The following is a 27,384-nucleotide window of genomic DNA, read 5'->3' as shown; positions in this document are numbered from 1 at the left end:
ATGAGAGTACCGGTGCCGGTTATTGGTTGTATTAATAAAATAATAAAAAGCGGCTGTATGAGATACAACCGCTGTATTATAAGTGGACCCACAAAAAGAGTCTGCTGTCAGTTCTTTTATTAAAGGCAGCCACCATTAATGGACTCTGTCAAATGAGCTTTACTACGTACTGCTGCTTTACTGACGCGTCTCATTCAAATGTGGTCAATAATGCTTGCTCCTGCTCATAAAAGGTGATACATAAAGCTAAAGACTAGGGAAGTTGAAAGTGAAGGTCTTGATAGGCGCCTCGTATTTATGCAAATACGAGTCGTTTTCTAGCTAGGGTACTGCAAATGGACTAGCGAGTGCTTTCATATGGTGTACATATCTTTTCCTTCTTTAATTAAACCATATGAATATTTTATTTACAAGGAAAAAGAAATTTGTATATTGCCTTGGCTTCTGTTGATCGCTCTCGACTTTTTTATTTGTAAACTTCTAGAGAGAGCATACGATTCAAATATCTCGTGCATCCCGTTGGAAAGGATACAGGGTCATCTTATTGTGTATCATGCATTAACGTTAAACAAGTGGGATGCCCACTAAAAATTTTATGTCATTCTAGTCTACAAAAAGCAGAAACTTGCATGATTATTGTCGTGTTATCATGTGGTTTGCCAATCCAATGCTGACTTCTGTTGAAAGAGAGCCGGCATTTGTCGATATATAAGACCGACTGAGGTGTATTATATTTTTTCTCCATTAACTTCTAATAGTACGTATCTCTGGAACCAATTAATCATAGAAATACTCATACGTACTTAATAACTAAATAGACTTTTGTGAGTGGGAGAAAATAACTAAAGAGCTAAAGAAATTAATTGCAGCAGTTTTGAAGCTGACTAGAATTCTATCGTGATTTTACAGCAATACTAAAATAAAATAATATCTCAGTTTGTGGTATATCGTGGCTAATAAGTAATTATTCGTACGTAATAATATATGTGATGTCAAAAGATACTTCAAAAGCCAGAAATGTTATGATTAAGAGAGATCATAATCCCACCTATGACATGAACTCAATTTTACTTAAATAATCTCAGATAAACAAAAAAATGGTGGCGAAATAGCAATCGATCACTTGTTCCCATTTAGTGGTACTTTACGACTTAATTTTCTGGGGAAGAATGTTTGTGTAAATTACTATAATATTATGAATATGGTCCAATGGCACCAACATTATTCGTTGTCCAAGTAAGCAATCACTTCTAGAAAACACAACTACCAATGGCTGTCGGCCTGTACCAACGCCAGAGGAGTAACTTTTCTATTTCCCTATTATTATTTATTAGAAGCAAAACTATGCATTCCATCTGGACTTCCGTAAACATCTTTCCTACAGAAAAATTTGTATAACGCAGGCCTGAGGTGGCCCAATCACTGATGCTCCTAAAGTAATGTCTTTTAACGGACATTGCTAATTTTTTTCTTATTTTAATTAATATATACCATTTGTACTTTTATTATTTTTACATTAGCACAATAATCTCCTAACAGCGTAAATTTATAATACTGATTTTTATTTTTAAATATATTTTTATTCTTATTTATTATAAATTAAATAAATCACATGAATGGAGATTAAAACAAAATAAATTAAGTATTAAAAATAAGAAATATATGTTTTGATGTGAAAAATTCATAATAAAATATTCTTCTTGTACTTTTTTTTATTTTATAAACATTTTCTTATAATAAATATATAAGAAAATTATTATAAGATGATAAAAATTATTATAAGAAAACTTGAATGATAAATAAAAAATTATTATAAAATAAATGGTAAAATATTTTTCTTGTACTTTTTACATTTAATTTTAAAATATTATAAAAAATTTATTACAAGAAAATTTTTATAAAATAAAAAATTATAAGAAAAAAATTATTATTAATTTTTTTGTTCACATCAAAACATATATTTTTTTATTTTTAATACTTAATTTTTATTTAGTTTTTATTCATATGATTTATTTAATCTATAATAAATCTGAATAAAAGTGTATTTGAAAATAATGATAATATTGTAAACTTATTTTTTTTAGGGAGATTATTAACTATTATAAAAACAACAAGGGAGTCAATGGTATATATTGATTACAGTAAGGGAAAAATTGATAATCTCTCTGTTTCTTAATTATCCACTGCTTGATGTGTGATGTACATAAATTGTCATAATTAATTAAAATATACAAGTAACATAAAATAAATGAAAAATAAACTTTAGGAGCACCCAAGACTTTTTCTTAGTAGAGTAATAGGTCTCTTTTTTTCTTTTTTTCTTTTTTGAGATCATATGCAAATCCGACTTTGAGAGTTGAGACCACCAAAATTATTATTAGAAAACAGTGGGTCCCTCAATCAAATGGCAAAACATCATGGTTAGGACTGTCACATCTTATATATGTATTTCTCATTTTTATTGAGCCCTATGAAAGATTTTAAAAAACATTGTATAACTTGATCAAATTTATTTGATATGGCTCAAAGGACCGATTCATACACAACACAAATCTATATAAAGGTAAATAATCAATACAATTTCTTGGGATTCATTTCCCATTTCTACGTGCACATAATGGTTTTGCCATTGGTGAATGATATGATAGCATTGATCATTGTCATGTGTATCTTATAATGATCGATGTTGAGTCATGTCATATGTGAAATGTGCATGTTAGAATGGCATTGGATGGGAAGGATTTTAATGCGATTCCTGTCACCCTACAATAAATTTATATTTGAATTTCGACAATCTGGATTTTGATTTGTAAAGATATAAAAGATTTTTATTTGGGTTGATAAATTATTTATTGAAATTTGATACATTCAAAATTCAGTTTGATCGATCTTGTACGAGATTATCACAATCTCTTTTTTTTTTTAATTGACTATTAAGTCATGATTAAATATTTGATATTGAGATACTGTGACTTTTAATTTATGACTATGATTTTTTTTTTTAAAATAAACTATTAATTTAAGTGGATGATATAAGAAAGTCTTAGACGCCCTTTTATCATGTTGGTGTCATGTTAACCTATCAATCAATGATGGAGTGAGAGTAGATGGATACATGTGTAGCGAGAATCTAATAAATAGAGAGTATACAGTCAGAGCAGCCATGAATTTTCGGTAATGACTTACTTCAAAGTCCAAAACTATCTTAATTTTCAATATTGCCTGCTTTCGGTAGTTGAAATTTTTGGTGTGAAACAAAAGTCATTTTGGAGAGTTAAAATCGGACGGTCCAAGTTGACTATCAAATAGGAGCCTGCAATTTCCTAGCAAATTACAACGACAATGACTATATGCATGCGCGCATGTCCCTTAATCTTAAACATGCAATATTAATCAAATTTTAAAAAAAGAAAAGAGAAAACGAAACTTTCATTTCATTAATTAAAAACAGAAACGGTTTGCAATAACCGCCTGATTTGGGTTATTATCTAACTATAATTAAAAGACGCTTGTTAAGTTACATGATCACGTAACTTACATTTTTTTTTTTTGAACTGATTAAGCATCAGGTTACTGTATTACACAGAAATCTATATAACTGCTATGACAGCAGGTCATTACACTGATATTTACAATCAGATATATATACATGAGACTTACATTATTACATTTTTAGTCTATGAAGCACATGTCCAGCCAAATACCCCTCACGGATGAGGGATGTCTCTACTCCACTCGCATTTCGCAAGGGAGAAAGACGTTGTAAGTAGTCTCCACACAATTATATTTAATTAAGGGAGGTTGAGTCCGTGGGGACTCGAACCATTGCCCTCATAATCATGCTTAACTTTGAGGGCAATGGTTCACCACTGGGCTACAAGCCCAAGTGGCGATCACGTAACTTACATTAACTCAACACTTGATACCACTATCACACATTTAGTTTTTGTTGTTTATGTTTTTATGTTAGTAGTAACAAGTATTGGGTTGATGTAAGTTACATGATTATGTAACTTAACAACTACCTAATTAAAATTTAAAATCTTAAAAGGAAGTTCAATTTTTTCAAAATATAATTTGATTTTAATTTCTTACGTGACGTGTGTACACCAGGGACGGATGGAGCACATGACCAGTGGGGGCTCAACCTAATTTCAGTTGATTTTGCGAGTTGATTTTAATTATATATATAAATAAATAATTTAGGACAGAATTATTAATTTTTTACTTCAAAACATATTTTTTTATTTTTAATACTTAATTTTTTTATTTAGTTTCTATTCATATGATTTATTTATTTTATAATAAATATGAATTAAAGTGTATTTAAAAATAAAGATAATATTATGAATTTATGCTGTCACAGAGGTTATTAGTTATTATAAAAATAGCAATATGATAAATGGTATATATTGATTACAGAGGAGAGAAAATTGACAATCTCTCTATTTCACTACTTGATATGTGACGTACATAAATTGTCATAATTAGTTAAAATGTACACGTAACATAAAATAGATGAAAAACGAATTTCATGAGCACCCACGACTTTTCCTTAGTAGAGTAATAGGTCTCTCTTTTTTTTTTCTTTTTTTTTTTTCCTTTTTTGAGATCATATGCAAATCCGACTTTGAGGCCACCAAACTTATTATTAAAAGACAGTGGATCCCTCAATCAAATGGCAAAGCATCATGGTTAGGACTATCACCTCATACGGTCTTATATATGTATGTCTCATTTTTATTGAGCCCTATGAAAGATTTAAAAAAAAAAGTATAATTTAATCAAATTTAATTGATATGGCTCAAAGGACCGATTCATACACAACACAAATCTATATAAAGGTAAATAATCAATACAATTTTTTGGGATTCATTTCCCATTTCTATGTGCACATAACGGTTTTGCCATTTGTGAATGTTATGATAGCATTGATCATTGTCATATGTATCCCATAATGATGTTGATTCATGTCATATGTGCATATTAGAATGGCATTGGTTGGGAAGGATTTTAATGTGATTCCTGTCATCCTACAATAAATTTATATTTGAATTTGGACAATCTGGATTTTGATTTGTAAAGATATAAAAGATTTTAGTTTAGTTCATAAATAATTTATTGAAACTTCATACATCCAAAATTTAGTTTGATCAATCTTACACGAGATCATCACAATCTCTTTACCTTTTTCTTTTTCTTTTTCTTTTTTTTAATTAACTTTTAAGTCGTGATTAAATGTTTGAACTTGAGATGTGGTGACTTTTAATTCATAATTGTAATTTTTTTTTTAAAAAAATAATCTATCAATTTAAGTGGATGACATAAAGAAAGTCTTATACACCCTTTTATCATGTTTGTGTCACACGTTAACCTGTGAATCAATGGAGTGAGAGTAGATAAATACATGTGCAGCAACAATTTAATAAATAGAGAGTATACAGACAGAGCAGCCATGAGTTTTCCGGAATGACTTACTTCAAAGTCCAAAACTATCTTAATTTTCAATATTGCCTGCTTTCGGTGGTTGAATTTTTTGGAGTGAAGCAAAAGTCCTTTTGGAGAGTTAAAATCGGACGGTCCAAGTTAAACTATCAAATAGGAACCTGCAATTTCCTAGCAAGTTACAACGACAATGACTATATGCATGCATGCGTGTCCCTTAATCTTAAACATGCAATATTAGTCAAATTAAAAAAAAAAAAAACAGAAACGGTTTGCAATAACCGCCTGATTTGGGTTATTACCTAACTATAATTAAAATATAAAATGTTAAAAAGAAGTTCAATTTTTTCAAAAGATAATTTGATTTTAATTTCTTACTTTTAATCATTGTCTGGCAAGGCGTGACAACAAAATAATAATAATGACAACATACGTGACGCGTGTACACATGAATGCGTATGTGATTGACTCACAATCGTGATACCACTACACAATACGTCACAGGCCTTATATCAGCGATGATATCAGTATTCATCAAATTTGATTTGGCAATCTTATTATAATGATGTACTTAAGAGGTGGGTTGCCTTCAATTTCCTTTCCAAATTTGTGGACAAGAAACTAACAAAAAAAACTCCATCGCTTTCAGTCAGGAGAAGGAGATTCAGAACGACAGAGGGGATTCCATTGCGGGCAAACGAAGCTGGTCTTATATACAAATAGTTTCAGCATTAGCGGTGACAGAAACAAGGAACTAAGGCTTGTAAGATATGGGAGAAGTGGCAGTAGAAAGTTTTATTGACCAGTTGCCACTACACCAAACCGCTACTAAAGACCCAAATGATGATCAGCAACTGCAAGTCATCACCGTTGAATCCAGGTCTATGAGTACAGGCTTCAATGGTCTCTCAAACGATCGCGTCGTCGGGGAGCTTAATCCGGTTGATGCTTGGCTCCCCATCACAGAATCCAGAAACGGCAATATCTTTTATGCTGTGTTTCATCTAATCTCTTCAGGGATCGGATCCCAAGCCCTTTTACTTCCTGTTGCATTTGCCGCTCTTGGTTGGTAAGTAATTTACAAAGTCTATCAATTTGCCAGGTTTCAAGTTCCTGGAAAATATATAAATTCTTCTCTGATTCGATTTTCAATTAATGGTTACAGGACATGGGGAGTCATATGTTTATCGATATCATTTGCATGGCAGCTGTACACCATATGGCTTCTTGTCATACTAGCTGAATCAGTCCCTGGAACTCGCTACAGTCGATACCTCCATCTCGCTGTAGTTGCCTTTGGTTAGTATATACAGACACACTCTGTAGACATCACAGTACATTTTAAAATAGAATCTCAATTCAAAATTGTTCACCTTATTTTATACTTTTCTTTTCTTTTGCGTTTATCACATGATGTTTGTAGGCAAGTAGTATTATGTCGTCGCTAACGAGACTTTTTTTTTAAATGTCCAGGTCCAAAGCAAGGGAAATTGCTTGCTATATTTCCTGTGATGTACCTATCAGGAGGAACTTGTGTGATGCTGATAATCACAGCAGGAGGGAACATGGAAACTTTATACAAGATCGCGTGTGGAGGTGGATCCACGTGTGAAGCCAAGTCATTGACGGGTGTAGAATGGTTCTTGGTGTTCACATGCATGGCTATTGCTATAGCTCAAATATTGCCCAACTTGAATTCAGTAGCCAAGGTCTCAATGGTTGGAGCAATCACAGCCGTTGCGTATTGTACATTCATTTGGGCTCTTTCCATCAACAAAGGAAGGCCCAATGGGGTATCTTACAGCCCATCACAAGAGTCGAAATCAGATATGGCTGAGTTTGGCAATATTTTTAATGCCATTGGGAAAATTGCGCTCGCGTTCAGAGGCCATAATCTTGTGCTTGAGATACAAGGCACCTTGCCTTCAAGCAGAAGAAATCCATCTTGTCAAACAATGTGGAAAGGAACAATAATTTCTTATCTACTGATAGCCATGTGTTTATTTCCACTTACTATAACTGGATTTTGGGCTTATGGAAATAAGGTAAGCGTTCTCGAAGATTCTCTCATCATCTAAGTTGTCTTAGCAATAGATCAATTTTCGAACAAGATAACGATGTGTGTTATTGGATTCCAGGTACCTGTAAACGGAGGATTACTAAGTGCACTTTCACAAGTTCATGGACATAACACTTCAAAACATGTGATGGGGACAATATACCTGCTAGTTCTGATAAACAGCCTAAGTTCTTTCCAAATCTATGCCATGCCGGTTTTCGACAACTTGGAATTCCAGTACGTCAGCAAGAAGAAGCAACGGTGTCCAGGCTGGGTCCGTGCAGGCATTCGGCTCTTCTTTGGCGGCTTGACATTCTTCATAGCAGTGGCATTTCCCTTTTTGGGCAGCTTGGCACCTTTGATAGGAGGAATTGCATTGCCTTTGACATATGTTTATCCATGCTTCATGTACATTTTGATAAAAAAACCAAGCAGAAGCGGTGCAATGTGGTGGCTGAACGTGGGGCTTGGCTGCTTAGGCACGATTTTGAGTGTCATGTTAGTTGTTGCAGCAGCGTGGAACTTGGCTGATAAGGGGTTACATGCCAACTTCTTTAGGCCTAAATGACAAATTCTTAGAGAGAAAATTATGCATAGAGTGACGTATTTGACATGTATAAAAGGTTAAAGTTCACTTCATCTTCGAGATAGAATGACAAACTTCAATTTACTCAAAATTGTGAAAACTTCAATTTACCTTTTATTTATTTAGAAGATGAGGACAAATGGAAGACATGCTATCGAAGGTTTTTCATTTTTTCTTTCTTTTTTTTTAATCTTCTTAATGAAAAAAAGATAAATTGAAATGTTCACATTTTTTGGGTAAATTAAAGATTATCATTCATAGAAAGTATTTGTTCAAAAACAATTTATCGGATTTATTGAATTTCACTCGCCTCCTAAACTCAATATTGTAATTTTAATAACCAAAAAAATGTTATATATATAAATCGTTATGGTTAACTGTATACTTAATTTATTTCTCCCAGTAGAGATTACTATTATGTTGTGTTTACTTTTTGGAGTGGGAGTGAGAAGTGTGGATTCCTCCCACTCCCGTGTTTACTTGTACGGGAGGATTAGGAATCCCACTCTGTGGACTCCACCCATTTTTGGAGTGGCTCCCATGAGGGGCGGGAATCAACTCCCACCTCTTCTTTTTTTACCCTCATTTTATTAAATTTAATATAATTATATTTAATAAAATAAAATAAAAATTATTATATTTATTTAAATAATATTATTATATTTAACTAAATAATAATTTGCATTGATTCTAAGTTAAAATTACTTAAAACTAATATTATACTGTTAATAGAGAATTAATAATATTACTATATACTATCTTTATTTGAAAATATAATATTATTATATTTATTTAAAAATAATAATATTATATTTATTTACTATTAATAATTAAGAATAATAAATAGTTTATTCTAAGAAAATATTAATTTTGTACTAAATAATAATATTATTTTATGTAATAATAAATTTAATATAATTATATAAAATAAAATAATGTTTCATTTTATAGTTACCCTCCTTTTATTAAATTTAATATAATTATATTTAATAAAATAAAAATAAAATATTATTATATTAATAGAGAATTAATAATATTACTATATACTATCTTTATTTGAAAATATAATATTATTATATTTATTTAAAAATAATAATATTATATTTATTTAAAAAGAATAATATTATATTTATTTAAAAATAATAGTATTATATTTATTTAATATTAATAATTAATAATAATAAATAGTTTATTCTAAGAAAATATTATTTTTGTTCTATGTTAATAGTAAAAATGTTCCATTTATGTTTTCCTTATCAATAATTTTTAATTTACATAATTAAGAATATTAATAATTATTATAAATTTAGAAATATAATAAAATAAATGTTTATTCATCAAATATATTTTTATTAACTTTGTAATTAAAAACTACAATTCTTTAAATAAGAGTAAAATTGTAATTTGATATTATTCACTCCCAAGCAAAGACAAAGTAAACACATAAATTGAATTCTAATATTCATTCCATATTTCCATTCCAGTGTAAGTAAATAATCTACTCTCACTCTCACTTTACTCTCTCAATCCTAGGATTCTCACTCCTCAGGATTCCCACTTCAATCCAAAATATAAACGCTACCTAAAATTAATCTATGAAAGGACAGTCCCTTGCCTTACCACTCGACTATGGCGCCAAAACGATACAAAATAAATAGATGAAAAAATTTCTTCCTTTACCATTTTTTTTTGTTCCTTTTTTTTTTTATTGGGTGGGTGGGGGCCCGAGTAGTCCTCAATGTCTCTCTTTTTTAAAAAACTTCCATATGTAATCAAGATTGTTGTATTAAGTAATGGTAACACATATTGTATCATGTTAATTATGTATCAACGTTCAAACAAAAATACTTTTAGGACATCCTTGGAGAAATGCACCTAGTGTTATAACTAATTGAGTAGCTCTAAAAGCATGTGTACAAGACTACAAGCTCATAACGAAGGACGTGATCTTGCTTGCGAAGGTAATGAAATTATCCGGGAGGCTAGCAAATGGAGTTCTAAACTGGCAGTATGGAAGGAGATCAAATTCGAAAAATGATATGCACTCCATTAATCAATCACACCTCAACTTCATTAAGGTAAATTTTTTGGACAACTTTTTCATTAATTGAAATTAAACGGATAATACCAATAAAGTGTTGGCTCCACTGGCAATGGAGTCCCCTTAAGTGGCTTGACTGGGTTTACTCCCCAGTTCGAGTCGCAGGAAAGTCGCATTTGTTGGGAGAACTTGTGCCTCCCGGTTCGAGCGGGGACTTCTAGTCTGAGTTGTGGTACGGGCTTAAAGGTGCCTCCCACAGTTGGGGCCCTCCCCAGGATACCTCGTGATTAATATAAAAAAAAAATTAAACGGATAATGTGGTGACAATAAATAATATTTTATATATAGGTGACCATGAGTCAAAAAACACTTCCACGCGTGTCATGCCATGCATATTAGTTGGATTCCGTCATTTTCATTTTGTGGAAAATTAATTAATCAGCTGTCATATTTAATAGTCAACAAAAAGATAAAAACAAATAAAGACAAATCATTCCCCAAATCAAAATAATAAAAAATATTATTTCTTTATCTAGAGTTGATTTATTAAATTATTGATATTCACATGTAATATCGTGAGAAAACGGGAAACTTCGTAAACTCTCAAGAAAGACTTCTCAACAACTAGAGGCAAAAGGAAAAGAAAAAGACAAAATTTTAGACTTTGAATGTTGAATCATTTCTTGATTGACTGATTATGAACTAAGAAGGACAGTTATTTCATCTATTTTGATATTGAAAATCAAATTTTGGAACTAGACAATGCTCATTCATTTTTTAGTGAACTAGAAAGTTTTTTTGAAGGTATAATGATATGGGCACTGTCTCGGAGAAAGACTTGGGTAAAATAGACATGTCTTTGAAGATGCAAATTATCTTCATCTAGATAGAAAGATTCTATCAAGCTTCATTATTCTTGGGATTGACTTTAGACATTTCCTGCGTAGCTTAGGTGGACGGTGAAGAAGATCTCCTTCACAGGAGCTCGATTAGAATTAACTGAGTATAATTTGATATATATAATAGTTATTTGTTCATAAAGTTTTGTCTCAATCCAAGTCAATTAATCTATGAATTTATTTCTTTTAGAGAAATTATTTAATTTATGTTTGTGCATGGATGGAGATGGATTAAAGATGTATGAACTGTGAAACACAAAATGTTTTTATTTATTTTGAAAGTTAAATGAAAAATTAGTAATTATTATGACAAATCTACAATAATCACGTGTAAATCATCACCTGATAAAAGAAGCATTTTCTATTTTTTATTTTGTAAACCTTTTATTAACTTAAATTGATATAATTACATGTATATATTTAGTTTGAAAAATATACCAATCATGTTAGTGATTGCGGGCTATTTATTATAGAGTCGTTGATTTAAAAATAATTAAAAATTAATTTTAATACCTAGCTAACTTGTAACTATAACTAAATTAAATAACAAGATTCATTTTGTCACAAGAAATCATTTAAGCATATGTGAGAGGGGCGAGGGCTTCAATCTTTTTTCTCAGAATTTGTGGACAAAAGGAGCTAAAAACGCCAGTGATTTCGGTCTTTCATAATAAGGAAATTCTTTTGCTCGGTAGAGGATTCATAGGATTCATTTGCGGACAAAATTAGAGATGCAAGAAGTACAGAAACTGCAACCTAATTCGCTTGACGATTGGTTGCCTCTCACAGCATCAAGAAACGGCAATACTTTTTCTACAGTCTTTCATATTGTCACATCAGGAATCGGAATCCAAGCCCTTTTCCTTCCTGTTGGATTTGCCACTCTTGGTTGGTAAGTTTATGAGTTAATTCAGATGCATGAATGCAAGATACATATACATAAGAGAGCCTGAAATATATTTTCTGAACAATTATTAATTGTCGCAGGACGTGGGGAATCATATGTTTATTGACAGCATTTGCATGGCAGATTTACACGATATGGCTTCTTGTCCATCTCGCAGAACCAGTCCCCGGAACTCGCTACAGCAGATACATGCATGTTGCCAAAGCCGCCTTTGGTTAGTACATAGAAAGAGACAGACATTTCTACAATATTTTAAAATGCAAATACAACTGAATGTTAATCAAGATTAGACGGCATTGTCTAGTTATATATAATGCCCTGTCAAACCTCAAATCTCCAAAACCCAATTCAAAGTTTTTCATGCACAAAAACTTTCTTTTTTTTTTAATTAAAGCAGAATGACGCTGAGATCCTTTATATACATTTCTCACTTTTACCACACAGGTCCCCACTTTTTTTAATTACCCTGTACAACCTAGTTTCAAAAAATCTACTTTTCAGTTTTTAGTTATTTTTTTTTTTCTATTATACTCCTATTATCAGTGTTTTGTAATGTGTGTTTAATATGAGAGAGCCTTTGGAGCTCCTGGAGCAAACCCTCATCCATCCAAAGCTTGTTACGTGTGTATGTTAGAGGTACCAAGAATTTTGCACATGGAAAATTCAAGTAAAATTTAAACATTGAAATTACGAAGCCGGAGATGTGCATAATGAGTAATTAAGGAAAAAGTATGAACCAGAGTGTTGTTCTCTCCCGTTTTTATTCCTTTTTCTTCTTGTATCACGTGTTGAACGGAGACTTGTAGCTATAAGTAAAAGAGACTTATTATGTGTACAGGGCCGAAGCTGGCGAAATCTCTATGTGTATTTCCTGTGTGGTACCTATCGGGAGGAACATGTATAATGCTGATAATCACAGCAGGTGCGGACTTGGAAACTTTATACAAGATCATGTGCGGTGGAATCGCCACGTGTGAAGCCAAGTCATTGCCTGGGGTAGTATGGTGCTTGTTGTTCATTTGCATAGCTATCGTTGTTTCTCAATTATTGCCCAACCTGAATTCAGTATTAAAGTTCTCTAAGACAGGAACTGTCACGGCCGTTGTATATGTCACTCTCCTTTGGGCTCTAACTATCAGAAAAGGTAGGGCCAATGATGTTTCTTACAGCCGAGTAGAGGAGGGAAAATCAGGCATGGCTAAATATGCATCTTGAATGCCATTGGTACTATTGTGCTTGCATTTAGAGGCCATAATCTTGTGCTTGAGATACAAGGCACCTTACCTTCAAGCAAATTTAATCCATCCAGTCAAAAAATGTGGAGAGCGGTGAAAATTTCATATATGACAATAGGAATGTGTTCGTTTCCGCTCGCTTTAACAGGATATTGGGCTTATGGAAATAAGGTAATTAATTCATTTTCAGGATTCTCTTCTGATCTGATCTGATCGGGGTTTGTTCTTGAGTAATTTCAAATTAGAAATCTCGAATTTTCGAAAAGATAATAATGTGAATAGATCACTGATTCCACCAGGTGACAGCAAAGGAAGGATTGCTGAGTGTATTTTCGCAAGTTCATGGACACGACACTTCAAGAGGAGCAATGGGCTCAATATACTTACTACAGATAATAAACTGCCTTTGCCAATTTCAAATCTACGCCATGCCGGCTTTCGACAGTTTGGAATTCCGGTACATTTTCAAGAAGCAGCAACAGTGTCCACGGCGGGTTCTCGCTGCCTACCGCTTCTTCTTCACAGGTTTGATATCCTTGTTATCGGTGGCATTTCCATTTTTCCCCAGCTTGGCACCTTTCATGGGAGGATTGACACTGCCTTTCAAATTTTCTTATCCTTGTTTAATGTACAATCTAATCAAGAAACCTGACCAAAGTGGTACATTGTGGTGGCTGAACTTGGGTCTTGGTTGCTTTGGCATAATTTTGAGTGTTATGTTGGTGGTCGCAACATTCTGGAATTTGGTTACTAAGGGCGTGCATGCCAACTTTTTTAGCCCTTAATCACAAATACTTGGCGAGAAATCAGATTTACTCAATATTACTGGCCTGCTAAACCCACCTACGTGTAGTATAGATTAATTTTGAATGAAAATTAAAGAGCCTGACCTGCCTCTTTTCAAAAGTCAACTTATTTACAGACTCTTTTGTCATTTTCACTTTTTTTTTTTTTAACATTGTTTTTGCTTGGTTGGATAGTTCTGATGTTGTTCTAATGTGTGGATTTAAAGGCTATAGACAACACCATCTAGCTGCAATCACAATTTAGCACTTCAATTACCGATAGACATGCACATCATTGTTTAATTCTTACTTTGGATATAGTCATTATATAATTCTTTCGAAGAAAATAAAGAAGGTCTTATTTAATCGACAGTATGCATTCAAAAGATTTTGGAACCCTTTATAATTTCAAATCATCAATCAGCTTTATCACATTTATAATTTTATCTTTGCTTTATTTAATTTAATAAGACATGCGAGACAAAAAATGATTTTGAACGTGCTTGTACGTAAATTTGGGTGGTCGCCATACACACAATAAAAAAATTAATTTATACTTTTCTAATTAAATCAACCTGACTCATTTTAATTAATTTATACTTTTCTAATTAAATCAACCTCACTCATTTTATGTTCCTTTTTAAACCTTCAATTATCTTATTATTTGGATAAAGAATAAAATAAAATGAACTCAACAAAAATGGATGGTTAAGAGGCAAGTTTAGGAGCATCCAAAACATTTCCAAAAATTTGGTGTGTTAACAACAAATTAAACTTAGAAGTGTATCAGAAAACTAAAGATTTTGAAGAGAGAGTGAGGAGCATCGTACTGAACAGCTGCTGATTTTAGGTCTAGGTGTATCCTCGCTTAAGATCTCTTAAGTTTGTCTTCGAGGTTGTTTTCGTTATCTTTCTAATTAGCTTTCTCACTTTGGCATTTCCATTCCTGGAAGCTTGGAAGGTTTATCTGGAGAAATTGTATTACCTTTCACATTTGTGTATCCACGTACAATTTATTCAAGAAACCCAGCAAAAATGCTGCAATGTGGTGGCTTAAGGCCTTTAACTTTGGACTTGGTTGGTTAGGCACGATTTTGAGTGTTATGTTGATGTAGTCAGGATTTTAGCTCATAAGGGTTTACAAATGCACATGCCAACTTCTTAAAGTCTTCAATGAACAAAGTATAAATAACCTCTGTCATTTTAAACTAAGAATTTAATAGAAGTACTTTCGATCTCGAACTCCGCCCCCATCAGCAAACACTTGGCTTCTCTTGATTAGTGCGGACCGACTACGTACACCGCCCATGTCGTTTTTCTTCCTCGGAGGGCCAAATAACAGGGCCGGTGCAAGCTTCTCATTACATTGTCACAACTTCTGTAGGACATTTCTTTCAACACTCGTGCACAACACAAACACCAACAAAGCATAATTCATTTTTTTTTATCTTGCATGTGATATGATTCCATCTGCAAACAATGGTAATCAATTTCTACTACTTGCATTGCCTATAAACTTTACTCCTATAAATACCATTTGGTCTCAATGTAAAATCCACAAGTGTTGCCTATCATCAATAGCCATTGTTCAAAGTCTGTTTTCGTCCACTTTGCTACTAATTCTGTTTGTTTTTGCTTTTAGCGCTATGGCAGATCATCAGCAACAAGGAAATGAAGCAAAAGGTTGCGGAATGTTTGATTTCTTGAAGAATAAAAATGAAGAGAAATCTCAAGATGCAGCCATGGTCGATGTTGAGACAAAGGAAGAGAAGCCTGCTTTTGTGGAAAACCTACAACAAGCACATAGCAACTCTAGCTCGGTAAGCTCTTGATATAGTTGTTAATGGTGTTTTTGCTACCAATGTTTTACTCACAAAAAGGGTCGTTTACAAACTTGCAGTCAAGTGAGGAAGAAATAGAGGGAGCAGATGGAGAGAAGAAGAGGAAGAAGAAGAAGGGATTAAAGGAGAAGATCCAAGAGAAAATATCGAGTGAAAAGGAAGAAAATGCGGTTGAGAAAAACGATGAGATAGCGAGTGCAGAAGCAACACATCTGGAGGAGAAGAAAGGCTTTCTCGAGAAGATCAAGGATAAACTTCCAGGTCAACACAAGAAGGCTGAAGAGGGTGCTGCTTGTGCTGGGTGTTGCCCAAATGAGCATTTAGCAGAAGGGGATGAAAAGGAGAAGAAAGGAATATTAGAGAAGATCAAGGAGAAGCTTCCCGGTTATCACAGTGAAGACGAGAAGGCAAAGCACAAGGATAATTGAAAGAAACATAAGAAGGAATTGCTTTGAGGACATGGTATTTTGTTGTTTGTTTGAAGTGTTTTTCGGTTCATTTATGATACTCCATACTCGGAGAAGTTCTTCATGTAGTTCATGTAGTTCGGTAGCCGTATGTCTTGCCTATTTGCATAAATAAAATAAGTGTTTCCAGAAGTTTGAGAATGAAGAAACATGGAAGGAGAAGAAGAAACACATGCAAGCTCAAGTGCATACATTTACAAAGCAACAACGAAATTCACCTGAGCAACTAAAATCAGTAGATCCCCATCACATTTTCAAATCAAGAGTGTAAATATATTTTGAAGATGCTTATACCACACACCAGTATTGCAAGAAACGTAAGGAGACATAAATGCATGATGTCAATCTCAAAAGAAAGAAAATTTGAACAAGAAGCCTCTGCAAAAGGGTAAATATAACTTTGAATTGGAATCTATATCAATACATCTAGAGAAATTTACATTTCCAACGAAACGCAGAGAATCCAACTCCAACTGTTCCATCTGCAACTTACAGTTGAACCATCATCTGGTACTGGTATGCAAGATAAATCAAAACTTCTGATTAAGTGAACCAACAGAAAATTTGGAGAGCTTCTTTCATTCATTGATAAAAACATGCATTTGTCAAATTAAGGGGCTTGCCAAGTTTATTGCCTCTTAAAGTGACAGAACACCTAATCCTCCGATAGAACTTAGACTTCACCAGTCTCCCCAAAATGTAGGCCCTTGACCTCATCACGAATGTCAGGTTCAATGGAACTTCTGCTCTATCAAGGTGCCCTTTAGCACTTGCAAGAACCGGAACCCCGCCATACAGTGGCACTTGATACCCTTGCACCACCGTTACTACATTTCGCTGACTCTTCCTCGATTGACTAAACTTCTTCATCTAATTTATCCATCATAAACAAAATTAAATTACATTCAGAACTACTATACCATGATCACGAACTTAACCAACCCAAAAATGGGTACCAAAGGCGTTAAGTAGAGGTACAAGGTCAAGACTCCTAACACTAGAAATTAAGTTAAATTTAAGGACCATAATTAATAATATCTACTACTACTAGATGCTAAAGTAGCTTAAAGCCAAAATGATAAAGACCCAGTTGCGTGCTGTGGACCCAAATTACACTTCCCAAAAAGGCTACAATAATACATTTTTCCAGGGTGCTGTCTTTTTCACAGGCATTCAAATAAAAAGCAGCCCAATTGGCTATGGCATTCGAAGCTTTGCCATGCCCAAAACGTTTTTGGAACTTTAACCCAGAAAAATTTAGCCCCAAAATGACCGATTTGACCTTCGATTTAGCATAGGAATTTACCTGTCCAGATGCAAGTTTGAGCTGGAAATAGTGAAGCTCAAGAGGAGTAGAAGTGACGTGGACAGCAAAAAATGTAGCGGGGTTTCTGTATAAGATCTTGACCGTTGAGTTCAATGATAACATGTCTGTTGGCACCCCTGACTCGTCGCTCCCCGCTTGTACATTAAAATTCTCGAACACTATGTTCTGCCCACCATAATATTATCTCAAATGAAATTAATTAAACTAATTATAAAATTAATTAATTAATTAAACAAAAAGGCTAATAAAGCGGGGTTTTGAAAATCAAAACGGCGTGCAGTCCATCCACATCAACAACCCCTCTGCCAGAGGGTAAGAAACTAATGCCGGCTCGTTTCTCGATGAAAGCAGTAAACTGAGTCGCTGGCTCGACTCGGATCAACTCAGCAAACCAGGAAAACAAAAAAATATAGAGAATTACCTTTACGATGATTTTAGGCTTGTAAGGCTTGCTGGCACCCCACAAGATCAAGCAAAACACAGTGAACAAAAGCACGAAGAAGAATCCGATACACACGTACAATCTCACATTACGGCCAGAGCCCTCATCACGACCGTCCATTTCTTCGTCGTCGCCGTCGCCGTCGCCGTCTTTGTGATCAAGCTGCACGTGTCTCCAAGCCGATACGCCTCTGGGGTTCTTGAGCGAAGCGGAGAACCGGGAAGTTGAGGACTCGCGGGAGTGGTGAATGGGAGAGCAGTGATAGTAGTGGTGCGCCGGCGAGCCCGTGGGGCTCGACCCGTACGACATCTTCTCGACGTCGGGGTGCGACGGGCTCTGCACGTAGTAAATCGGCCGGCGAGGTGGTGACCGCGGTGGCCACGTGGCGTCGTTAATGCTCGTGCCTTCTGAGTCAGTCTTAGCATGCATTGTGAAGATTAGGGTTTTGGGTTTTGTTAAGTTTTGTGAATGATAATTGAACGAAATGGTAACGTACTGAAGGAGAGACAAAAGCGTTGCTGAGAAAAAGGAAGTGACAGTTAATTCTGATAAAGGCTCCGAAGTGCGAACAAGGGGAGGGAGTTTCTCATTTTGGCCTCGTGCGTGTTGTTGACGCTGTGCTGAGTCGTACGCGCGAGGGAGGGATGAATGGATGGAGAGAGTTGATCGGACGGTGATTAGGGAAGCGTTCTGGTCACCGAATTTGAACGCGAGTGAGCGGTTTGGCAATCAGTATATTTGACTGGATAAAATATTGGAATGTCCGGATTGACCTTGGTTTAAACAAATCAGGATGTAAAAAGCGGGGATACTGTTGCCATGTGGGGAAATCACATTGTTTTAATGAAACGGGTGTCACGACGCCGTCAATACCTGCAGGCTGGGGTAGCTGTACGCACGTCTAACTAACCATGCATTAGCCACTTGGGCTTGTAGTCCAGTGGTGAACCATTGCCCTCAAAGTTAAGCATGACTATGAGGGCAATGGTTCGAGTCTCTACGGACTCAACCTCCCTCAATTAAATACAATTGTGTGGAGACTACTTATAACGTCTTTCTCCTTGCGAAATGTGAGTGGAGTAGAGACATCCCTCTTCCGTAAGGGGTATTTGGCTCGGCACGTGCTTCATAGACTAAAAATGTAATAATATAAGTCCCATGAATATATATCTGATTATAAATATCAGTGTAATGACTTGCTGTCATAGCAGTTATATATATCTCTGTGTAATACAGTAACCTAATGCTTAATCAGTTCAAAAAAAAAAAAAAACTAACCATGCATTAATTAGCCTCAGGGCGAGCACGTCTTCGTCAAAGTATTCGAATTAGTTAAAAAAATTAATTCAAATCAAATTAAGGGAATATTACCCTAGTAGGGGTGTGAATTAAAAGAGGTAATAGTAGGGAACTATGATAACCCATCTCTTTTTCAAAATTTAAAAAATAAAGAGTTCAAAGTTCCCCCTTATATTTTATGAGGCTTAATATTCGATTTATGTCATCTCCTAACTGGTAATAATGATTTAGCAATTGATTCATTTCGTTTCTATTGAAGATATAGAATGTAAATCGATTCATAATTCAATTTTTAAGCAAACTTATTGGTTGATCTTGTATAATTAGAATTGGAGTTTTTTTTTCGTCAATAATTCAATTGAGTTGAGTTGGTCGACACCACCTACCTCCATGAGGTGGAGAGCTTGAGTCTTCCCAAAATTATGAAAGCAAAATTTTGAAGAATAAAAAAAGTTATAATTTGCTTTCATAAATATAGAAAATAACAATCAAGCCACTACGAGTAATCGCTTCCAAACACCTAAACTCTAGCGGACTCAGGGGCTGCATCGCCTTCACTTAATTGGGCCCGGGCCCCAACTGCATCCCCGATGTGATTCTCATTTAAAAGGACCGCACCGTCACTTTGACTATCCTCAAACTCCTTGATCAAATCAGGATCAACGTTCTCCTCGGGCTCCCAGGTGGCCTCATCAATATCCGTCCACTTAACCAAAAACTCTCTCTTCCCATCGTCCCCCATTCTCTTCCCAAGCACACCCTCCGCCACTGCGTATTCCAGGCCAGCCTCATAATCGGTCACCAAATCCTCAGCAATGAAGCCTACTTTGACCCACTCGTTATCGCCGCCGTCCCTCCATTTGACCAAATACTCCAGTTGATCACCCTTCCCTCTCTTCTCCAGAATCTCCTGCACCTCAGCGTACTCGAATACCGCCTCCTCTAAGTTCCTAATCACGGCTTCCAGCCCCAGCCTCCTCGCGAATTGCATTGGGTTCCCTTTAGGCGTAACGCGCAAGATCTCCTTGGCCAAAGCTAACGGCGTTAACCCTCTGTCGTCCTCCACGTCAGCATCGGCTCCCAGTTCGAGCAAGAGCTTCGCCACACCGGGCTTAACGTACCCAGCCGCCATATGCAGCGCCGTTAACCCGCCTCCGCTATCCCTGTGGTTCAAATCGGTCCCAGCTTCCGCCAAAACCCTGACGCAAGCCTCAGACCCGAGCCCGGACACGAACAGCAGGGCAGTCCGTCCGTCGTTGTCGACGGCGTCGACGTCGCGCCCGTCGCCGGCTTCGATGATTTCCTTCAACGCGGCATCGTCGGCTTTCTTGGCGGCAGTCCACCAGGGAGACTCGTATTCGGCAACGACGTCTTTGGCAATGTAGTCCTGTGGGACCCAGGAGGGGGCGTGGCCGTCTTTCCATTCGATTAGGTACTCCATGCCGGTGGCATCCTCGAGGGCTCTGCTGCCGATGATCTTGCTGACTTCGCCGTATGATTCGTCGTCGTTTTGATCTGTTGTGCCGTACTGCGTCTGCTGTTGGTTTTGGATGGCAAAAGAAGCAGTGGAGTGGAGCTTACCGTGGGGTTGTGGCGGTTTGATGTGAAGAAATTGAGAAGCGGGAGGTGGGATTTTGGGAAGGAGTTTGAGGCGGGCGAGTGATTGGTTTAGTAAGAGAGAGTCCCCCATATTAATTACCAATGTCGGATTGAGTCGAGCTGAACTGGGTACTAGGGTTTACTTGTTCATATCATATGATCATGCACATATTTTTGCGTATGGAGTGAGTTTTCAGCGTTTAGTATTTGACATCAATGGCGAGTTCAAGTTGTGTGTAATCTGAAGACAGGGAAAGACAGTGTGTGTGTGTTTTGTTAGTGGATAAGAAACGCAATCTTCTAGTTCTGGTCCGTCTGGATTATGTTTTGTTTTGTCCACGTAACGTTATACATAGAATAGTCTTTTTTTATTTATTTTTGTGGCTAGAAATGTGCGACTGCAGTGTGAGAAACTAAAGTTGGGGCCTGTAATCTATTTCTATAATGTAAATGGGGAAATTTTGGTAATCTCCCTCATGTTTTCTGTGAAATCTGTTATTTTCACTACTATCATGACAGATTCCGTCTAACACCAGTTGGGGCACGTCCTATGGAAAAGTTGAAAGGGTAATTTAAAAAAGAAACAAAAAAAGATCTTATTTTCTTTGAATTTTGTAACAGTAAGTTTTGAAACTATGAAGATACTCTAATTGATTTTGAAAAGTTTTAGTCTGTCCCATGTGTAAAAAGCTCAATTCTTTAAATTTTATTTAGTTATTTTGATTTTATCAAATGTATTATCCGCCCCTACTAAGTAGTAACTCGCAGACATAAAATAAAATAAAATAAAAGAATGCATTTTCTTTTTTTCTCATTTTTTTCATATCGCTTAAAAAATAGACAACTCACAAAGGTATACTCTAACTTAAATATTCTAATGAACATAGAAAACTAACAAGTAATAAAAGAAAACCATTGAAATATTGTCTAATCTTGTTGGACACCAATCCATTGCTTGTGGCGTTATGCTGCCACCAACAAATGTACGCTATCTAAACCATGCACCAACAATAAAACTACACGCACACATATATATTATGATATGAAATTTTAAAGTGCGGAAAAATTTGGAAAAACACATAAATATGTTGTTCAAGCGCTTGTAGTTTTAAACTTTTAAAATCTTATGATTTTAGAGCTTTTTCAGATTTTTCTCATACTTTAAGATCTTGGATTGGAAAACTACTAATATATAAAAATGTTCTAATTTAAAATTTTAAAGTGTGGAAAAATCTAAAAAAAAATGTATAAATTGTGTAGTTTAAGAACTTTTAATTTTAAATTTTTAAAATCCCACGATTTTAAATTTTTTTTAAACTTTTCCTACATTTTAAGATCCCAAACAAAAAAAAAAACTACTATATATATAAGTTTTGAAAAGAATAGAAACAGAGACAATTTTATTAGAATAGTTTATAATTATCCACTACGTAAAAATTCATTTTTGGGAGAGTGCGCTGCTGTCCTTCAAGTTGAGACTTTTAATTAAGTTTTGTTTTGGGTCATCATTTGCGTCTAATAGCCTAATCGTTGCAAGGCCACCACCTATTTATATTTGTGGAGTAACATATGGATTGTGGACCTCATCCACCTCAAATAATTAAAAGCTTGTTATGAATAGAATGTTTACAGCCAAGAAGTATAAGCAAGCAAACATATTATACTTAAAAATAGTAAGAATTCAGAAAATGACTAATTAATAAGTTCAAAATTTTGAAAAAAAAAAATATTGATGCTACTGTTTGAATCGATCATCATTCACTACCATGTACGTGCGGTCGATTGTTAATGACATTAAAAACTTCTCTGTGTATTAAAATTATTGGTAATAAGGTCATTATCAACAATAAGTTAATGAAAAGAAACCATTTTTGAAATGATTTAACAACAATAAAAAAAAATGGGTTAGCCGTGTCCTTATAGAATTGATTAGCACATTACATTCCAAGTTCTCCACCATCAATATATGTGGATGTTTTTTACAACACGAAAAGCATTAAATCTATATCATCACAAGATAAGTTAAAATCAACGAGTACATCATCATCCTTGCAAGTTAGACATTATAAGATAACCAAATTTATACATTGATTTGTTCATTTTGTTATATTTAGGCTAAATAGATTTAAAGTGGGGGAAAAGATTTAAAAAAAAAAAATTATACGAGACTATTACTCAAATTAGCATTCATCTTTTATGAGATTACTATATTGATACTCAAATTAATGAAGGAAATTAAACCTATAAATACATTGTGAAGTCTCGAACTCATGCCCTTACAATTGCGAGGATAGAGTTATAAGAAAAAGGGATTGCAATCAAAGAATAATACTTGATTTTCTTTTTTTTTTTTTAAATTATTATTATTAATTATAAAATCTATTGATGAGACGCTTCTTCAAGCTTCATAAGTAAAACAAAAAACACTTTCCGGGAAGCTACTCACAGAAAGCACTTTCATACAGCTCCAAACCGAATGTATTTTGAAAATTAAGAAAGCACAATATATTTGACTGATGATTGGCCTCAACCAGCTGTGGCTTACTGGAATATTGACTAACCCTTTTGTCTTTTTTAATTTTTTTTTTCCCATGCATGGAATTTATAGCAAAGAATATACAGATATTGTAAACTTCTATACAAAAGAAAAGTCAGTCCATAAAATAGAATAACTGCAAGTCCCATTTATAAATTAAATCAACTTTGGCACGAATGTGAATGCAGAACAATAATATAAAATGAGTCATTTATTTAATTTTAATTAACACGATAAAGCAGCATCTTAATCAACAAAAATTCCATTAATTTATTCACTGTCATTCCCCTGTCGCCAGGCAATCTGCAATCAGCAAATGCAATTTCAGGAACTTTCCACATTACCATCATAGTTTCCGCGTAAAATTATATCAACAGTCAATCATCACTTATAACCCTTGATTCCAAGTGGGTCTTAACAAATGAATCAATCTCCACCGTTGATCATGGCCATTGCCCCGAGTGCGGATCCTCCAAAAGGTGGCGTGGCGTGTTAGTTGAGCGAGAAAATGGGCACATGTAAATACCGTGTGTCGCGTCAGAAATCACGGGCACACACCTGCATCTCAATATGTACTGTGCATGTGAAAGCAAGCAAACGCGGTCTTATTAAGCTGCTTACAAGGTCATTAAAACCCAAATTTTGCTTACGTGGAGGACACCCATTGGCTGCAAAATCCTAATATTAGACAGGCCCAGCACCGCTTTTATTGCTGCCCCACTAAGCATTTTGTATTTGGTAATGTGACAGGAAGCACTTTTGGGTTGGCTTGGCTTCTACTTCTTTATAAGCTTCCCTCCTTGAAATGTTCTTTAAATACATGTCATCTTTCAGTTACCACTAACCATATTTAAGTGTGTGCTTTCTATAACCTTCCCTTGGTCATTCATTCCTTGGTCATTCATTTACACAAACTCTTTACTTCTTGATTCGGTTTCTTTCCAAAATGTTGCCAAAAAGTGCTTTGATTTGGCAGCTATGTGTTGTCTATTTTTTGGCAATGTTCGCCATTGTTGCCAGGGCTGAAAGTCCTTACAGGTTTTTCACATGGAATGTAACTTATGGTGACATATACCCACTTGGAGTTCGCCAACAGGTTTGTAAAAATTTGAAAGTTTTGATCATATTTTGGATGTTTTTGATCTGAAAAATTATTGAACAGGATTTGCATTTTTGTTTCCAGGGTATTCTTATTAATGGACAGTTTCCAGGGCCTGATATTTATTCTGTCACCAATGACAATCTAATCATCAATGTTCATAACAGCTTACCAGAGCCTTTCCTCATCTCCTGGTTAGCATTTCTGTGATCTTTGAACTTTGAATAATCCATGCATTGGAGTTGACGATTTTTTATTTGAGAGTTACCGGTTCGAATACATACGTCCACCCCCTAAAAGATCTTAATCAACACTCTTATGTTTCCTATCAAACAGTCATAGTACTTTTCGTAATTTTTTTTTTTTGGTTAATATGGCTAAAACTTTGCATTGTGATTGGCAAATTGAATCAGGAATGGCGTGCAGCAGAGGAGAAATTCATATGAAGATGGAGTGTACGGTACCACCTGTCCAATTCCTCCAGGAAAAAATTTCACTTACATTTTACAAGTGAAAGATCAAATCGGAAGCTATTTTTACTTCCCATCTGTTGGCTTTCAAAAGGCAGCTGGTGGCTTTGGAGGCATCAGGATTCTCAGCAGGCCCTTGATTCCTGTTCCATTCCCTGAACCTGCTGGAGATTTCACTGTTCTTATTGGTGATTGGTACAAGGCCAATCACAATGTAAGTGAAACAATTTTTTCACTTGTCTTTGATACTATTGTTAGCCTCTAACATTATATCACAACTATAGTCTTAAGTTCAATTCCCCCACGTGCAAAAGATCCTAACAGATCTAATGTTCTTGGTACAGAAATTGAAGGCTGTTCTGGATAGAGGCCACAGGCTGCCTTCCCCTGATGGCATTTTGATCAATGGTCATGGATCCAATGGTGCATCTTTCACAGTTGAGCAAGGTAAATTTCAAATCATATATTGCTTGTGAGCATGTTAAATTGGCTAGTGGCTACATTGAATTGAATCATTTCTTTTCTTCTTTTTTCTTTTTTTATAATATTTCTTTTTTGGGGACATTTCAGGAAAAACCTACAGGTTCAGGATATCAAATGTGGGCCTGCAACATTCGCTCAATTTTCGCATTCAAGGCCACAAGATGAAGCTTGTTGAAGTTGAAGGAACCCACACCATCCAAACCACTTATTCATCCCTTGATGTTCACGTGGGTCAGTCCTACTCTGTGCTTGTTACCATGGACCAGCCCCCACAGGATTTCTACATTGCAGTCTCGACCCGGTTCACCAACAAAGTCCTAACCAGCGCTGGCACCCTCCACTACAGTAACCCGGCCCGCCCAGTCTCCGGCCCAGTTCCCGGGGGGCCCACCACCCAAATTGATTGGTCTCTTAACCAGGCCCGTTCAATTAGGTAATTCGAGCGTGTTTTTTTTTTTTAATCGAAAATATTTTTATTTATATAATCCCAAGTGTGATTATTTTCGGTCACATTACAGGACTAATTTGACAGCAAGTGGACCAAGACCAAACCCACAAGGATCATACCACTATGGTCTTATTAACATTTCAAGAACTATCAAGCTAGAAAGTTCAGCTGGTCAAGTCAATGGCAAGCAGAGATATGCAGTTAACAGTGTGTCTTTCATCCCAGCTGACACTCCCCTGAAGCTAGCAGATTACTTCAAAATTGGAGGTGTTTTTCGCGTCGGTAGCATCCAGGATCAGCCAACCGGTGGTAACATTTACCTTGACACATCAGTTATGGGTGCTGACTTCAGAGGCTTTATTGAAATTGTGTTCCAAAATCATGAAAATATTGTACAGAGCTGGCACATTGATGGATACAACTTCTGGGTAGTCGGGTAAGAATGAATCCGCACGCATACTGAACTGAAAAATATTAATGTGCTTGTGAACTAATCTTGGAATATTTTTGGATTGCAGAATGAATGGTGGAGTGTGGACACCGGCCAGTCGTAATGAGTACAATTTGAGAGATGCCGTCTCACGTTGCACAACTCAGGTTAGATGTTTGCTTAAGGAAATTTTGTTGCATAATGCTAATCACCTGAAATGTTGCAGAAAATAAATACTTGTTTTGGTGTGTTACAGGTATATCCCAAGTCATGGACTGCTATTTATGTAGCACTTGATAATGTGGGAATGTGGAACGTCAGGAGTGAGTTTTGGGCACGGCAATATCTCGGACAACAATTTTATTTGAGAGTTTATTCACCTGTTGAATCAATCAGGGATGAGTATCCGATTCCGAAGAATGCTCTTCTCTGCGGCAGGGCCAAAGGCAAACACACAAGATCTCTATAAGAGAATCTGCTAAAGAACGAGATGTTGAATTTACATTTACAATTACGTATGACATGACCCCAGCTTGATGTCCTATTCTTTTTTAGCAAAATTTGTATTTTTGGTTTGTAATAATCAAAGTGTAGCAATTATTTTGTTCATAGTAAATTTATTATAAATTTGCTTTTCTACTGTAAAAGAAAAGCAAGGAACGGTTCTAAATTCATCTTTCTGTCATCTCTAATTGTCTTCTTTTACCCCCATTAACTTCGTTCACTGAAGCATTGATTCAATAAAGAATTGTAAGAAAATGTATGTGAACGGACGAGACTCTTTGTTTCTATCATACGAACTGTGGATTTTATTGCTTGTTGCTACCAGAATTCAAGAATCAGACCAAACAGCTAAGAACTTGGTAATAAGTCATTCACAGACGGCAGCACCTTTGAGTCATTATAATGTAAAAAATTCTTCAAATTAATTGGTTTCTTCACACTTTGTTTTTGTAAAATTTGTGTGCTATGTGCTCGCTGGAAAT

At 35.2% G+C, this 27,384-nt stretch overlaps 5 protein-coding genes and 1 pseudogene across 5 annotated transcripts; 4 read left to right on the top strand and 2 right to left on the bottom strand.

Moving 5' to 3' along the window:
• The first annotated feature begins 6,066 nt into the window (after positions 1–6,066).
• Positions 6,067–8,095, top strand: LOC18035533 (lysine histidine transporter-like 8). Its single transcript, XM_006422433.2, has 4 exons — positions 6,067–6,514; positions 6,611–6,744; positions 6,919–7,490; positions 7,584–8,095. The coding sequence occupies exons 1-4, from the start codon at positions 6,216–6,218 to the stop codon at positions 8,070–8,072; spliced, it is 1,494 nt and encodes a 497-aa protein (XP_006422496.1). The 5' UTR covers positions 6,067–6,215; the 3' UTR covers positions 8,073–8,095.
• A 3,666-nt stretch (positions 8,096–11,761) lies between these two features.
• Positions 11,762–14,009, top strand: LOC18035382 (annotated as a pseudogene).
• Positions 14,010–15,603: 1,594 nt separating this feature from the next.
• LOC18034786 (phosphoprotein ECPP44) lies at positions 15,604–16,249 on the top strand. Its single transcript, XM_024179017.1, has 2 exons — positions 15,604–15,777; positions 15,858–16,249. The coding sequence occupies exons 1-2, from the start codon at positions 15,604–15,606 to the stop codon at positions 16,224–16,226; spliced, it is 543 nt and encodes a 180-aa protein (XP_024034785.1). The 3' UTR covers positions 16,227–16,249.
• Positions 16,250–16,632: 383 nt separating this feature from the next.
• LOC18034785 lies at positions 16,633–18,693 on the bottom strand. Its single transcript, XM_024179128.1, has 3 exons — positions 18,014–18,693; positions 17,572–17,757; positions 16,633–17,135 (listed from the first exon to the last, which is right to left on the bottom strand). The coding sequence occupies exons 1-3, from the start codon at positions 18,461–18,463 to the stop codon at positions 16,848–16,850; spliced, it is 924 nt and encodes a 307-aa protein (XP_024034896.1). The 5' UTR covers positions 18,464–18,693; the 3' UTR covers positions 16,633–16,847.
• Positions 18,694–19,772: 1,079 nt separating this feature from the next.
• LOC18034485 (signal recognition particle 43 kDa protein, chloroplastic) lies at positions 19,773–21,468 on the bottom strand. The gene has a single exon (XM_006422427.2). It carries the CDS (start codon positions 21,021–21,023, stop codon positions 19,854–19,856), a length of 1,170 nt encoding a protein of 389 aa, XP_006422490.1. The 5' UTR covers positions 21,024–21,468; the 3' UTR covers positions 19,773–19,853.
• A 2,821-nt stretch (positions 21,469–24,289) lies between these two features.
• LOC18034463 (L-ascorbate oxidase homolog) lies at positions 24,290–27,035 on the top strand. Its single transcript, XM_006422426.2, has 8 exons — positions 24,290–24,564; positions 24,652–24,761; positions 24,981–25,251; positions 25,382–25,484; positions 25,608–25,953; positions 26,039–26,404; positions 26,487–26,565; positions 26,655–27,035. Exons 1-8 carry the CDS (start codon positions 24,415–24,417, stop codon positions 26,865–26,867), a joined length of 1,638 nt encoding a protein of 545 aa, XP_006422489.1. The 5' UTR covers positions 24,290–24,414; the 3' UTR covers positions 26,868–27,035.
• Positions 27,036–27,384: the final 349 nt, after the last annotated feature.

This window comes from Citrus clementina, unplaced genomic scaffold (genome assembly GCF_000493195.1).
Source record: "Citrus clementina cultivar Clemenules unplaced genomic scaffold, Citrus_clementina_v1.0 scaffold_8, whole genome shotgun sequence".
NCBI lineage: Eukaryota > Viridiplantae > Streptophyta > Magnoliopsida > Sapindales > Rutaceae > Citrus > Citrus x clementina.
Note: the sequence above shows the minus strand (reverse complement) of the source record. Positions and strands in the feature narration are given on the sequence as shown.

Bases quoted from the DNA above. Each gene is read 5' to 3' on its own strand.
- LOC18034785 (XM_024179128.1), bottom strand. From the start codon at position 18,463: ATGCATGCTAAGACTGACTCAGAAGGCACGAGCATTAACGACGCCACG. The intron at 17,758-18,013 runs GTAATTCTCTAT...TATGGTGGGCAG, and splicing joins AGCCTAAAATCATCGTAAAG to AACATAGTGTTCGAGAATTT. The intron at 17,136-17,571 runs GTAAATTCCTAT...TGGATAAATTAG, and splicing joins TCAAACTTGCATCTGGACAG to ATGAAGAAGTTTAGTCAATC.
- LOC18034485 (XM_006422427.2), bottom strand. From the start codon at position 21,023: ATGGGGGACTCTCTCTTACTAAACCAATCACTCGCCCGCCTCAAACTC.
- LOC18034463 (XM_006422426.2), top strand. From the start codon at position 24,415: ATGTTGCCAAAAAGTGCTTTGATTTGGCAGCTATGTGTTGTCTATTTT. The intron at 24,565-24,651 runs GTTTGTAAAAAT...TTTTGTTTCCAG, and splicing joins CACTTGGAGTTCGCCAACAG to GGTATTCTTATTAATGGACA. The intron at 25,954-26,038 runs GTAATTCGAGCG...GTCACATTACAG, and splicing joins AACCAGGCCCGTTCAATTAG to GACTAATTTGACAGCAAGTG.
- LOC18035533 (XM_006422433.2), top strand. From the start codon at position 6,216: ATGGGAGAAGTGGCAGTAGAAAGTTTTATTGACCAGTTGCCACTACAC. The intron at 6,515-6,610 runs GTAAGTAATTTA...TAATGGTTACAG, and splicing joins GCATTTGCCGCTCTTGGTTG to GACATGGGGAGTCATATGTT. The intron at 6,745-6,918 runs GTTAGTATATAC...TTAAATGTCCAG, and splicing joins TCTCGCTGTAGTTGCCTTTG to GTCCAAAGCAAGGGAAATTG.
- LOC18034786 (XM_024179017.1), top strand. From the start codon at position 15,604: ATGGCAGATCATCAGCAACAAGGAAATGAAGCAAAAGGTTGCGGAATG. The intron at 15,778-15,857 runs GTAAGCTCTTGA...ACAAACTTGCAG, and splicing joins CACATAGCAACTCTAGCTCG to TCAAGTGAGGAAGAAATAGA.